The 12,097-nt window shown below is 55.0% G+C and overlaps 2 protein-coding genes across 2 annotated transcripts; one reads left to right on the plus strand and one right to left on the minus strand.

Moving 5' to 3' along the window:
- Nucleotides 1–18: 18 nt before the first annotated feature.
- INS49_004103 (uncharacterized protein) lies at nucleotides 19–7,668 on the plus strand (the record flags this gene model as incomplete). The annotated part of the gene is made up of 3 exons (XM_043164893.1): nucleotides 19–74; nucleotides 158–278; nucleotides 355–7,668. The coding sequence occupies 3 exons, from the start codon at nucleotides 19–21 to the stop codon at nucleotides 7,666–7,668; spliced, it is 7,491 nt and encodes a 2,496-aa protein (XP_043018543.1).
- A 1,326-nt stretch (nucleotides 7,669–8,994) lies between these two features.
- On the minus strand, nucleotides 8,995–10,945 carry INS49_004104 (uncharacterized protein; the record flags this gene model as incomplete). Its single annotated transcript, XM_043164894.1, has 2 exons — nucleotides 8,995–9,513; nucleotides 10,718–10,945. The coding sequence occupies 2 exons, from the start codon at nucleotides 10,943–10,945 to the stop codon at nucleotides 8,995–8,997; spliced, it is 747 nt and encodes a 248-aa protein (XP_043018544.1).
- Between the last annotated feature and the right edge of the window lie 1,152 nt (nucleotides 10,946–12,097).

The following is a 12,097-nucleotide window of genomic DNA, read 5'->3' on the forward strand; positions in this document are numbered from 1 at the left end:
GAGCGCTAGATAGCAGATATGGACCGAAACACTGTGGTATGCGGCATGGCATGCCGCGTGCCCGGAGCGAACAAGTGAGTCAACCTCAGTGATGGGCTCTGTGAGTGGGAGTCGTGGGCTTCTGGGACTTCAAAAATATTGACGGCGGTGGTAACAGTCCGAGCCAGTTGTGGGAGAACCTCATCAACAAGAGGGACGTCCAACGCCAAGTCCCAAATGAGCGACACAGATTCAACGTCGACACGTGGTACCACCCTAACCACTCTAACAAAGGCACGGTCTGTTAGGAGATTCAGACTCCTATCCCGATACACCTCATTTCAAGAGACTGGGCTAATGTATTGCACAACACAGATAAATCAAAAGCGCGCCTACTTCCTTGACCATCCCGTCACAGCGTTTGACGCAGGCTTCTTTGGGATTTCCGGAAAGGAAGCAGAGTCCATCGACCCACAGCAGCGACAGCTACTAGAGGTAGCGTATGAGGCCCTTGAGGATGCAGGCATCACTCTTGACGAGATAGCCGGCACGCAGACGGCTGTCTTTCAGGGCAGTCTCAGCAACGACTATGGCACCCTGCTCTGCGACCAGGCGTACTATCCCTTGCACAGCATTACGGGGATAGGCGACGCCATGCAGGCCAACCGCGTGTCGTACTTCTTCAACCTCAAGGGACCAAGTATCGTAGTCGATACGGCCTGCTCGAGCAGCCTGGTAGCTTTCCACCTGGCGCACCAGAGCATCATCACGGGGGAGTCCGACTACGCCATCGTGCTCGGTTCGGCGCTCTACTTCGACCCGACCACCGCCATCGTGCTGTCAGACATGGGGTTCCTCTCGTCAGACGGGCGGTGTAGGTCTTTCGACGCCGACGGCAGTGGCTATGTCCGCGGAGAAGGTGTCTGCGCCGTGGTGATCAAGCGGCAGTCCGATGCCGTGCGCGACGGCAACCGCATAAGAAGTGTCGTCCGCGCGACCGGATCCAACCACGACGGCACCAAGAAGGGGATCACGGTCCCCTCGTCTGAGGCGCAAGAGGAGATGATACGCCGGACCTACCAGCTTGCCAACCTTGATCCGGATGATACCCACTTTTTCGAGTGCCACGGCACGGGAACAAAGGTCGGCGATCCAAATGAGACGCGCGCTGTGGGCCATGTGTTCGGGACACGGACGAGAAAGCAGGACCTGGTTATTGGCAGCATCAAGAGTAACGTCGGCCATCTTGAGGGAGCCGCGGGCCTGGCGGGCATGATCAAAGCAGTCTTGGCTATCGAGAACGGCCGCATCCCACCTCAAATGCACTTTGATAGGCCGAACCCCGACATCAAGTTTGAAGAGTGGAGGCTGAAGGTCCCGACAGAAACGCTGAGCTGGCCGGAGACCGGGGGTAAGCCCAGGCGGGCGAGCCTGAATTCCTTCGGATATGGTGGTGCGAATGCTCACGCGGTGTTGGAGAGCTTCGACAACGGGACGAATGGCTCTGCCCCAAGCTTAAAGGCGAATGGTGTGGCTCCGACTCCGGCACGCCCATTTCTGATTCCAGTCACGTCGCACGCAACTGAAACAGGCGAGCATCTAAGAAGTGCTATTCGGCATTACCTCACGAAGCAGGAGGACGGCAAGAGAGGCGCAACACACCTACGCGACCTTGCCTACACACTCTCAGCCCACCGGACTTTCCACAAAATACGGTCTTTCGCAATTGGACCTTCCAATAATGAGCTCGCAGCCGAGCTGGAAAAGCCCCGTGAATTAGCGGAATGGAAAACAGTCACAACTCACTCATCACATTCAACCCCCAAGATCGGCTTTGTCTTCACAGGCCAGGGCGCGCAGTCTTGGGACATGGGCCGGCAGCTCATCGAGTCTCACCCGCCGTTCCGAGCCACACTCGACAGGTGCGATGCTGTGCTGCAAAGCTTGCCTGGACCCGACAGACCAGACTGGTCCATAGTGGACGAGCTCCTCCAGCCACAGGATCCCGTTTACTCGCGCCTCGGCGAGACTCGACTCTCGCAGCCAATATGCACAGCCTTGCAGATTGCGCTGGTAGACTTGTTGCGCACATGGGGTGTAACACCGAAGGCCGTCTGCGGGCACTCGTCAGGTGAAGTCGCAGCTGCCTATTCCGCCAACATTCTCTCGCTGGAGGCAGCCATGGTTGTAGCCTATTACCGTGGATACCACATGGGCCAACAGAAAACGTCAAAGGCAGGGGCCGAGACACAGGTCGCTGGTGGAATGATTGCGGTGGGCCTGAGCGAAGCAGACACCATTTCCGAGTTGTCGAAATTCGAAGGCCGACTCTGCGTGGCAGCTGTGAATTCCTCGTCCAGCGTGACAGTCTCAGGAGATCTAGATGCCATCGAGGACCTGCACGAGGACTTTTCGAAGCGAGGGGTGTTTGCGCGGAAACTAGTTGTCCAGCAGGCCTTCCACTCGCACCATATGGAGCCCCTGGCCCCGGCATATGAGAAAGCCTTGCACGAGTGCAACTCGTACAAAACTGAGACTGTGAAGCCGGAGATCCGCATGGTGTCCAGCGTCACAGCCAGAGTCCTCCGTGATGGAGATGTGGACGCCGCCTACTGGGTTCGAAACATGGTCGGGGCAGTGCGTTTTGCAGATGCCCTTACCAACGTCCTGCTAGACGATGACGAAGAGCAGGCTGTTGATATCCTGTTGGAAATCGGCCCGCATCCTGCCCTCAAGGGTCCCTCACAGCAGGTGGCATCAGAGCTGAAGCTCGACATTTCCTACCTCGCCACTCTGACTCGCAACAAACCCGCCTTCGATTGTCTCCTCGAGACGGCAGGCCAGCTCTTCCTCGCCAACTACCCGGTCGACCTTGTAGCCGTAAATGCGGACCAACAGCATCCGGGTCACTTGCTCACAGATCTGCCCACCTACCCCTGGAGCCACCGTCACTACTGGACACCCACGACCCGCGCGATGCGCAACACGCAGCACAGGAAGCACAACCACACACTCCTCGGGACGCCTGTGCCGCACTCGACGCCGCACCACATGCAGTGGCGCAACTACATCCGCGTGTCCGAAATACCCTGGCTCGCCGGGCACGCCATCGAGGGCGAGGTCGTCTTCCCCGGGTCGGGATACCTCTCGCTAGCCGTCGAAGCGGCTGTGCGGTATCCCACCAACGACGGGAAAGTGGTGTCGAAGGTGCGGTTCAAGGATATTGATATCAAGTCTGCCATGACGCTGCGCGACAACGAGGTCGGCACGGAGATGATCCTGAGCCTGCAGCCTGAGACGACGTCCGCCAAGAGCTTCAGCGACGAGTGGCTCGAGTTCCACATCAGCAGCTTCGATGTGGATGGCCGCTATTCCGAGCACTGTCATGGGTGGATAACCATCATTGCCGGGGAGCCCGACTCAGTTGAGCTGGACGGCTCGCTGCCTCGGTACCCGTCAATCGAAGAGCTGAGGAAGGTCTCTACCAATCGACCAAGCTGTGCTGATCTGTACCGCCGGCTGGAAAAGCGCGGGGTGCAATACCGTGATGAATTCAGGCTACTCAAAGGCGACATGGACGACGGGGAGGGCTTTACCGTCGCGAACCTTGAGTTTGACCCTAGCATCTACAGGATTGACGGCCTGATGGAGGTGACGCTCGTTCCGTTGGCGCTTCTCGACGCAGTCATGCACTCCACGTGGTCCGGGTCTTCCGACGGGTGGGAGTGGTGGCCCGACGAGGACGGCGTGGGCGTCCCGCGGTCGTACAAATCTGTCGAGCTGGCAGGCCACCTGCTCGCGCGCTCGTATTCAGGGTCGAATGACCTGCAGAAGTACACTATCCGCACCTTTGGAGATCGTGTCGGACTGAGGACTGTCATCTCCCAGCTGTTGGTCTCGGACGAGCAAGGCAGGCTCTGCATCCACATGCAAGACCAGGAGAGCACCTTCTTGAAGGAGGAGCAGGGCTCGCTTGGCCGCAGGCTGTACTTTGAGCAGAAGTGGGAGAAGCTGCCCGAATTTGACGAGATCGTCCCAACTATTCCAGAGCAGCTCACCGTAGTTGTCTCTGCAAGCCCATCGGAGACAGAGTCCCAGGTCTTGAGCCAAGTCAAGGATTTTGCAGCTAAACACGAAATCCCGAAATTGACCTGTGTGCAGCTCGGGCAAGAGCATCCTTACGACGAAGAGCACCAGAACATCATTGTGTTGGCCTCGCTGTCCTCAGACATGGCTTCACTGGAAGGATTTGCGCATTTCCAGAAGTTGGCCTTGGAAGAGGAAAAGAACATGGTCTGGGTACTTCAGGGCACTTTCATAGGCGCGGCAAATCCGGAGATGGCCAAGTTCGCTGGCTTCCTGAGAACAGCCCGGAACGAAAACCGACTATCTCGACTTGTCACTCTTGACCTCGATGCGGATACCTCGGCGAGTTCGACGTCAAATGCTAGCGCAGCGATCGTGCGGGCCTTGGACAAGAGTCTAGATGAAGAAGAGGTCGCAATTCGAGGCGACGACGCCTTTTCTCCACGGCTTGCAGTAGATGACGAACTCAACTCCAAGCTTGACGACAGCAAGCCCAGCCGTCAGCGGCTTCCGGAAGACACGCCAGTCAACCTCGAGATCGGCCACATAGGCCGTCTCGACACGCTCTACTTTGCCCCCAACGAGGACATACTCAACGAACCTCTCGGCGACAGCCAGATCGAGTTCAAGGTCCTCGCATCGGCACTCAATTTCCGCGACATCGCCATCGCAGTTGGTCTGATCCAAGACTACCACTTCGGCGAGGAGTGCGCCGGCATCGTGACCGCGGTCGGGCCCCAGGCCGCCAAGGACTTCCAGCCCGGCGACAGAATCGTCGTCGCCGCGGGCGAGTGCATCGGGAACTACGCCCGCGCCGACGCCTGGCTGGCGCGCAAGATCCCCGCCGGCGTAGGCGATACGGCCGCGGCGAGTTTCCTGACCGTCACCATGACGGCCCTGTACGCGCTGCACCACGTCGCCCGCCTGCAGGCCGGCGATACCATTCTCATACACTCGGCTGCAGGTGGCGTTGGGCAGATGGCTATCCAGCTCGCGCAGGCCCGAGGTGCGCGGATATTTGTGACGTGCTCTCAGGGCAAGCGGGAGTTCATAAAGAAGCGGTTCGGATTTTCAGACGAGCAGATATTCTCCTCGCGGGATGACTCCTTTAGGGCGGACGTCTTGGCGGCGACGGGCGGACGGGGCGTTGACGTGGTGCTGAATTCCCTGTCCGGCAGGCTGCTCGAAGCAACGTGGCGGTGCCTCGCGCCTTTCGGCCGCTTCGTGGAGATTGGCAAGCGGGATGTCCACGAGAACGCGGGTCTACCCATGGACGTGTTCCGGCGCAATGTCAGCTTCTCGTCGATTGACATGGTGCTCGTCGTCCAGCAGGATAAGATGCTGGCGAATCGGCTGATTGATGAGGCATGTGAACTTGTCTTTGGAGGCAAAATTCAGGCGCCAGAGGGTCTGCTCGAGGTGCCCTTCTCGGACGTGGAAAGGGCCTTCCGGCTCATACAACAGGGCAAGCATATCGGCAAGGTCATCTTAGTGCCTGGAGATGGCGATGTGTGGCTCAAGCCCAGAGGCTATCATCTCTTGGCCAAGTTGTTCAACCCGGACAAGAAGTATCTCGTTGCTGGTGGCCTGGGTGGTCTGGGTCTGAAGCTTGCAGAGTGGATGTACTTCAAGGGCGCCAGGAAGCTAGCATTCTTCACTGTGTCAGCCATCAGTGCGACAGGCGAGTTGAGGGAGAGTGCAAGACGCACCGTCGACTGGCTGAAAGAGCGCGGTTGTGAGATTGAGATATATCGAACAGATGTGGCCAACCTAGAAGAGGTCCAGCAGGCCTTTGCAAAGATGGGACCAGTCGCGGGAGTCTTCCACCTGGCCATGGTCCTCGCAGATGTGTCGCTGCAGGGCATGAGCTATGAGCAATGGGAAAAGGTTATTCGCGTCAAGTGTGCAGGCGCATGGAACCTGCACCTGGCAACTCAGCACCAGCCGGTGGACTTCTTCACATGCTTCTCATCCATCTCTACAATCGTTGGCAACCCAGGTCAGGCAAATTACAGTGCTGCGAATGCCTACTTAGACGGCTTGATGGACTGGCGCCGGTCCCAGGGCTGTGTGGGCGCTAGTGTTAATGTCGCGGCCGTGTCCAGCGTCGGTGTGGCAGCCGACCTGGGTTTGAAGTTTGACGAAACCATCAACACCCAGGAACTCATGTTGCTTGTGGAGGAGGCCATTCTTAGCGATCGCCGCTACTCTACGTCTGCTCAAGGTGAACAGCGCAGCCGTCAGATCGAGAGGAAGAGACTCATTACCGGAGTCAGTGTCGACGGACTTGCTTCCAATCCTGAGACAAGGAAGAGGCCACTGTACCGCAAGCTCTGCGCCAACATAGACGTTGGGCAGTCCTCTTCCTCAGCGGGAGCCGCGGCCACTCAAAGCCTAGCCAAGACTGTTGCAGGGACGGCGGATTTGGATGAGAGATGCGCGCTCATCACCCAGCGATTCATGGACAAGATATCGGCTGTGATGGGTGTCGAGATGTCGCTGATCGACCCGGCAAACCCACCGACGATATATGGGCTCGACTCGATCGTGGCAATCGAGCTGCGCAAATGGGTCAAGACCGAGACGAGGGTCGATCTGCCGCTGTTTGAGCTGCTGGGTGGGAAGGCGATATGGGATCTGGCCGCCTACATCGCGGCGCAGATAGTCGTGACGGCTGACACCCAGTCGTCTCCGAATGGCGTTGCGCTGCGCTCTAATGGGCTAACGAACGGTCAGCAAGGAAAGACGACTGGTGCGAAGAAGTCCGAGACAAATGGGATGACAAACGGTGTAAATGGCAGGACTGAGACCAAGATCAACAGTGTGGTCGACACTGACGCACTTCTCACGTGGTGGCGACAGTATCTGGCAGACGCGCCCACCACAGACGCCTTCGGCATCAAGAAGCCAGAATCCATTTCCCAGCCAAATGGGGTCAGTCCTGGCAGGACTTGCAGGACACCCTGCTACACGATCCCGGCGAACCATGTCAAGCGCATGCAACGCGTATGCAAGCACGACCTTGCCATCGCCTCTTCCAGCGTGTCGGCATCAGCACCAACCGCACCGTTCAAATTCATCCTAGGCGCGTTGTGGGCATATTTGTTGATCCGTGACGGCAGACGAGCTGGCGACACTTTGCTCGATGTGGTTGCCGGTGGCGCGGATGCTGAACTGGTGCCTGTGCGGCTGCGCCTGACGTCACAGAACACCCAGGGTACAGCGACGATTGGCGAGGTGGTGAAAATCTCTGCGCGAGAACTTGAGGCGGCAAACGGCCATATCGTTGGCCTGTCTCGGCAAGTGATTGACGAGAATATTGGTTCATCAGCCCCGAGCGGGGTTGCTGTCAGGTACTGCGAGGAGGGCGATACCAGCGCCGTCGACACATCGCGAGCAGCTGCGCTTGAAGTCAGCCGCAAAGGCGACAGAGAAATAGGACTGTCCATGGCTTTCTCGCCGGATATTTACCCGGAAGCAAGCATCACAGAAATCATGGACGGCTTCGCAGTCTTCTTGACTGATGCGATTCGGGACCACAGACGCCGACTTGCCCAGTCGACTGTGCCTCGATTTGGGGCGCCACTCGCAAATGGGCAATAACTCAGTCGGCAAGTGCTTTTCAACTGCGCAAAGGAATTCTGAGCAAGAAATCAGATTCATAGAAGACTGCTGAGGTAACTAGGCAATGGGAAATGCGACCAAGAACTTTCATGTTGGTATATGTGTCAAGTCTTGGCCATGAGCCGAGGTTTTCCAGTGCAAGGTTCCAATGTTCCCGTACGCCTTAAAGTCACGTGCAGCAAGATCCGACGTCAGCCCCTCCGATTGGATTATGAAGATCAAGCTCTGTGCACGATGGCCCAGATCCTCTTCAGGACCTCCGAATTAATATACGAGGTGATCGACTCAATATCGGCCTTTGATATAACCATGGAATATCACAGATAGGACTTGAGCCAAGCTCGGGCATAAGTATACATCGGGGAGCCGCGCTCCCAAGCTGCCGATCCCCGCGACCTTTTATGCTCCAAAGGCGCTGGCTGGCGACTTGGGTCGCTCCAGCCTCAGAGTATTCCTCTAGAAGGATTGTATATTATAATTGAATGAGCATGTTCGCCTCTTGTGGTGGTGGACTGCGCTTCTTGTCGGATATCCTCCTAGAACCAAGCACGCTGCATCATATCCTCCGGGTCCTTGAATCGCTCGACCTACGTACACGCCGATGCTTGTGCTGCAGGTTTGACATTCAGCTTATACTTCCCGGTTAGGTAAAGGGAAATTTGGGAGTGCATGTGGAGTAATAGCGTGCGAATTCAGCAGTACGGAGCTGGGAAAGGGCTGGCGAGGGACTAGATGAATTTTTATGGGGCTCGCAAATTCGTTGCCTGTGTTGTTGATGGCGAGGCAAAGATAGACACAACATCCAACTGAACAACGTGGCATTTTCTAGGAAGAGCATATACATTTGGTCCTGCATCGTGCATTTCTTCGTGGTGGCCGTTCCGTTGTAACTATTGCATTATTCACAGCATGACCGGCTTCGAGTAACGCCTCAATATCCGAGAAAGAATGCAAATGTGCTGCAGACATCCCTCGCGGCAGGAGAGACCCATATGCCTCATCCTCAAATTCACCGAATCTTGAAATGCGACTGTCACTGTCCATCAAATACAGGACGAGCATGCAGGTGATTTGACAGCGTCACATTGCTTGAACTTTTACACAACGTCCGACGGATCCGCTCGCCCACCCTCGGCGCAGTCAACTTTGTCCTTAGCTGTTCGAGGCCTGAAAGCCCTTGGCAACACGCTAATGTCCCCGCAATAGGTGAGACTATCACGGAAGAGTTGGTACTGAGGCTTCGTGACCTCCTCAAACAATATGGTGCGTAACCCATCCTTTCCAAGTCTTCTTATGACTAGTAACTCAAAATTCTTTGCCCGAATACTCAGACGAAGCCCTATCCGCTTTCCACAATATCATGGCCATGGAAAGGTGCTCCCTGTTAGATGACGAGAAAGCAGCCAGCGCACGCACAGATCTCACGTTGCCCGAGATGTACGAGACGAGTCTCTTGAGGCTCGACCTTCCACCCCGATCCCGCGCCGACCCTGTGTCGCACTGGATACACAGGCTGTTGCGTGACTTCCGACATTGGAAGCTGTCCAGGCGGTGCGGGGCGAGTGGTGTCGAGGCGCAGAGCGCCCTTGGCATGGCAGACAGATCCTCGCACCAGAATCCAGCCACCATTGCCAACTTGCTTGGGCGCCTGTTCACCACGCTCATGACGGGTCTCTTCCTCGTTCTTCCATTGGTAGTACTACGTCCCCCGTCGACTTCCACTGTGCAGCTGGTCGTGGTGGCTGTGTGCATATTGGTGTTTCCGTTTCTGGTCGCCACGATGATGAAAGCATCGAACTTCGAGATGATGGCTGTGGCTGCTGCCTATGCAGCTGTACTTTCAGTTTTTGTTTCGAATAATGGGAAAGGGCTGGTTTACAACGTCTGTTCATTCGACATCCGCTAGGTACTGCTTGATCATGCCGAAACATAGTGGGCCAAAGCGTGGAAGGAATAGAGTTTAGTAACGGACAGGTTATCAGTTGTGTTTCAATTGCGCAACAGCCCGAAGAGTAGAGGAAATCTTGGATGAAAACCCACTCTTGTGTCAAGTGAGCCATGATTAGAGTTCTCGTGTGTTCCTCGTTGCCAGCAGTATCAAGAAACACTCGAATCCAAATTATAGCTGGTCTTCATCCACTGGGCCCCCAACCCCGCCCCGCCTCCAGCTACCTTCTCTATTATCGTGATAGTGGCCGGCCAGGGTGGAAGCTTTGCTTACGTAACTTATGGTTCAACTGTGGCATGTCTCCTGAACCCCCTTGCCCCTCCTCGGCCCCCAGAGCAAACGTCATGGCAGAAACGGTAGTGTACAAGCCCAGTCGAATTGATACACCAAGTTTTCCAATTAAAGGGTTGTCATACATTTTCTCCAATTCAACCCCGTAGTACGTGGTGTGTACGTAAAATCAGGTACACACTTGGGCGGGCTTTGATGTTAATCGGCTCAGTTGGACGAATGTTTGAATCTATTGATAGCGATTAGTCCCGTACATTAGAGCAATGCATCTTAATCGCTCAATCCAAAGAAATGACAGTGTATTTTGTTTCATAAAAAAAGGGCCAAGTGGACAACGTCGCTCACTGGTGGCTGAGACTACCTGCGTGCGTAGCCTCTGATTCCCGAGGCTGACGCTGTGACTTCGTTGCCCAATTGACCCTGAAAGTGAGAAGAGAAAAGAGAAAAGCACAACACAAATTCCAAGACCAAGTCAAACCACTCTTAGACAATTTGACACACAAATCCCCCGTCTCATTTTCCCCGTCTTGTCTCTCGCTGTGCTGACTGCATCTTGAAAGTGATACAGACTCCACGCTCGATGCAATACCAGCCCCGAAGATGAGGTGGGTATCATCGCCTAGATCCACACACAACCACTTCCTTCCTGGCCACAAACCATCTGCGCAAATAGTATAGTTAATCAGCATGTGTTCTCAAAGTTTTGAAATGAGATGAAAGAGAGGGTGAGTGGTGATGATTGGCTTAGGAATAGAGGTGGAGATAACGAGAAGAAGAGGGGTGACATACGACCATATTGCCGGGGCAGTTCCAGACATCGCAGGACGCGATCTGACCGTCGCAGCGGCAGTTAGTCTGGCCCGAGATGCTTCCGCCGTTGCAGGCAGGGAGAATCTGTCCGCAGTCGACACGGGCCTCGAGAGAGTGGGGCTCCGAGTTACGGGCCTCAAGCTTGTTGGGCATGGCGAGAGAGCCAGTGGCGAGGATGGCGATGACGGGAATGGTGAAGAACTGCATTTTGGAAGAATTTTGGAAAATGTGGAAGGGATTGAGTGTGTGTTAGATTTAGTGCTTTGTTGAGTGATAGATGTCTGAGTGAATGGAATTTATAATTGAGGCAGACGGGCGTCTTCTTGAGTCTTTATATACACACGTCGGCCCCCTATCGACTCCCTCATCTCATTACTAGAATCTCCATTTCATTCAATGATGGAGCATGGCACAACACAACGCCCTGACACGGGATACTTTTGCCATCAGCCAACACGGATTTGGCAATGGCACTCTTACGCTCAACAACCCAGCTCGGGACTTTAGATACTGAACTGCGAGGATGTTGCTATTCCGAGAGGCTTGATGATCGTGTTGTGTTCCTGGCATGCAGGAATTGTGTCGATCTCCCCTGAAATGTCCCTGGGATGGAGGCCTAAGCAGCCATGTATAACTTCATGTAATTTGTAGTTGACCGAATTCGGCACTGATCGGAGGGCACAGCGTTTGAGAGTGCGAGGCTCGCATTCTGTTTCCGTACATATGTAGCTCTTTCAGCTACTACCAAATGACCAGAGCTCCTCTCTCGCTGAGTGTACATAGTATTATAGTCAAACCAATACCTTTAGGCGATGTTGATGTGTTAGTGTCTATTACCGATGTGCCAATGCAATTATTCACTTTCAGTGTAATGAGTTGCACTTGTCAACTGATGGCGCAATTGCTAAATGCGATTGCAATAGCTACGCGCTTAAACTCGGTCAACCTCGGTGACGATTTCTCTCAGCCCCATCCCCTACCTCATCCGTATCGGGCGACAATTTTCACCGCTGGTCCCGATGCCCAGCGTCATCAACGCGATGGATGGGGCTGACGAGAATCAGCACCAGCTGCGCCCACCCAGCTAGCCCGTTACCCGGGCCATCGCAAATGCAGACACCGTACAATTTCACCAATCAAGATGAATGCATTCCGCTTTCCGTTAGCAAAAATTGTGATCTCCGCCTTTGTGGGTTAAAAGACTGATGATGGAGTCACCACCATGTGGTTAACTTGCATCAATAGCCAATTGATGGTTGAATGTGGTTATGCCAAGCCGTCAGCACAGTCATCAATTGTATTTTCATCGGGGCTCAACAGGCAGCAAGATATCTTCTTCCAAAGAAGGAGAATAAACGG

This window comes from Diaporthe citri (assembly GCF_014595645.1).
Source record: "Diaporthe citri strain NFHF-8-4 chromosome Unknown scaffold_11, whole genome shotgun sequence".
NCBI classification, from domain to species: domain Eukaryota; kingdom Fungi; phylum Ascomycota; class Sordariomycetes; order Diaporthales; family Diaporthaceae; genus Diaporthe; species Diaporthe citri.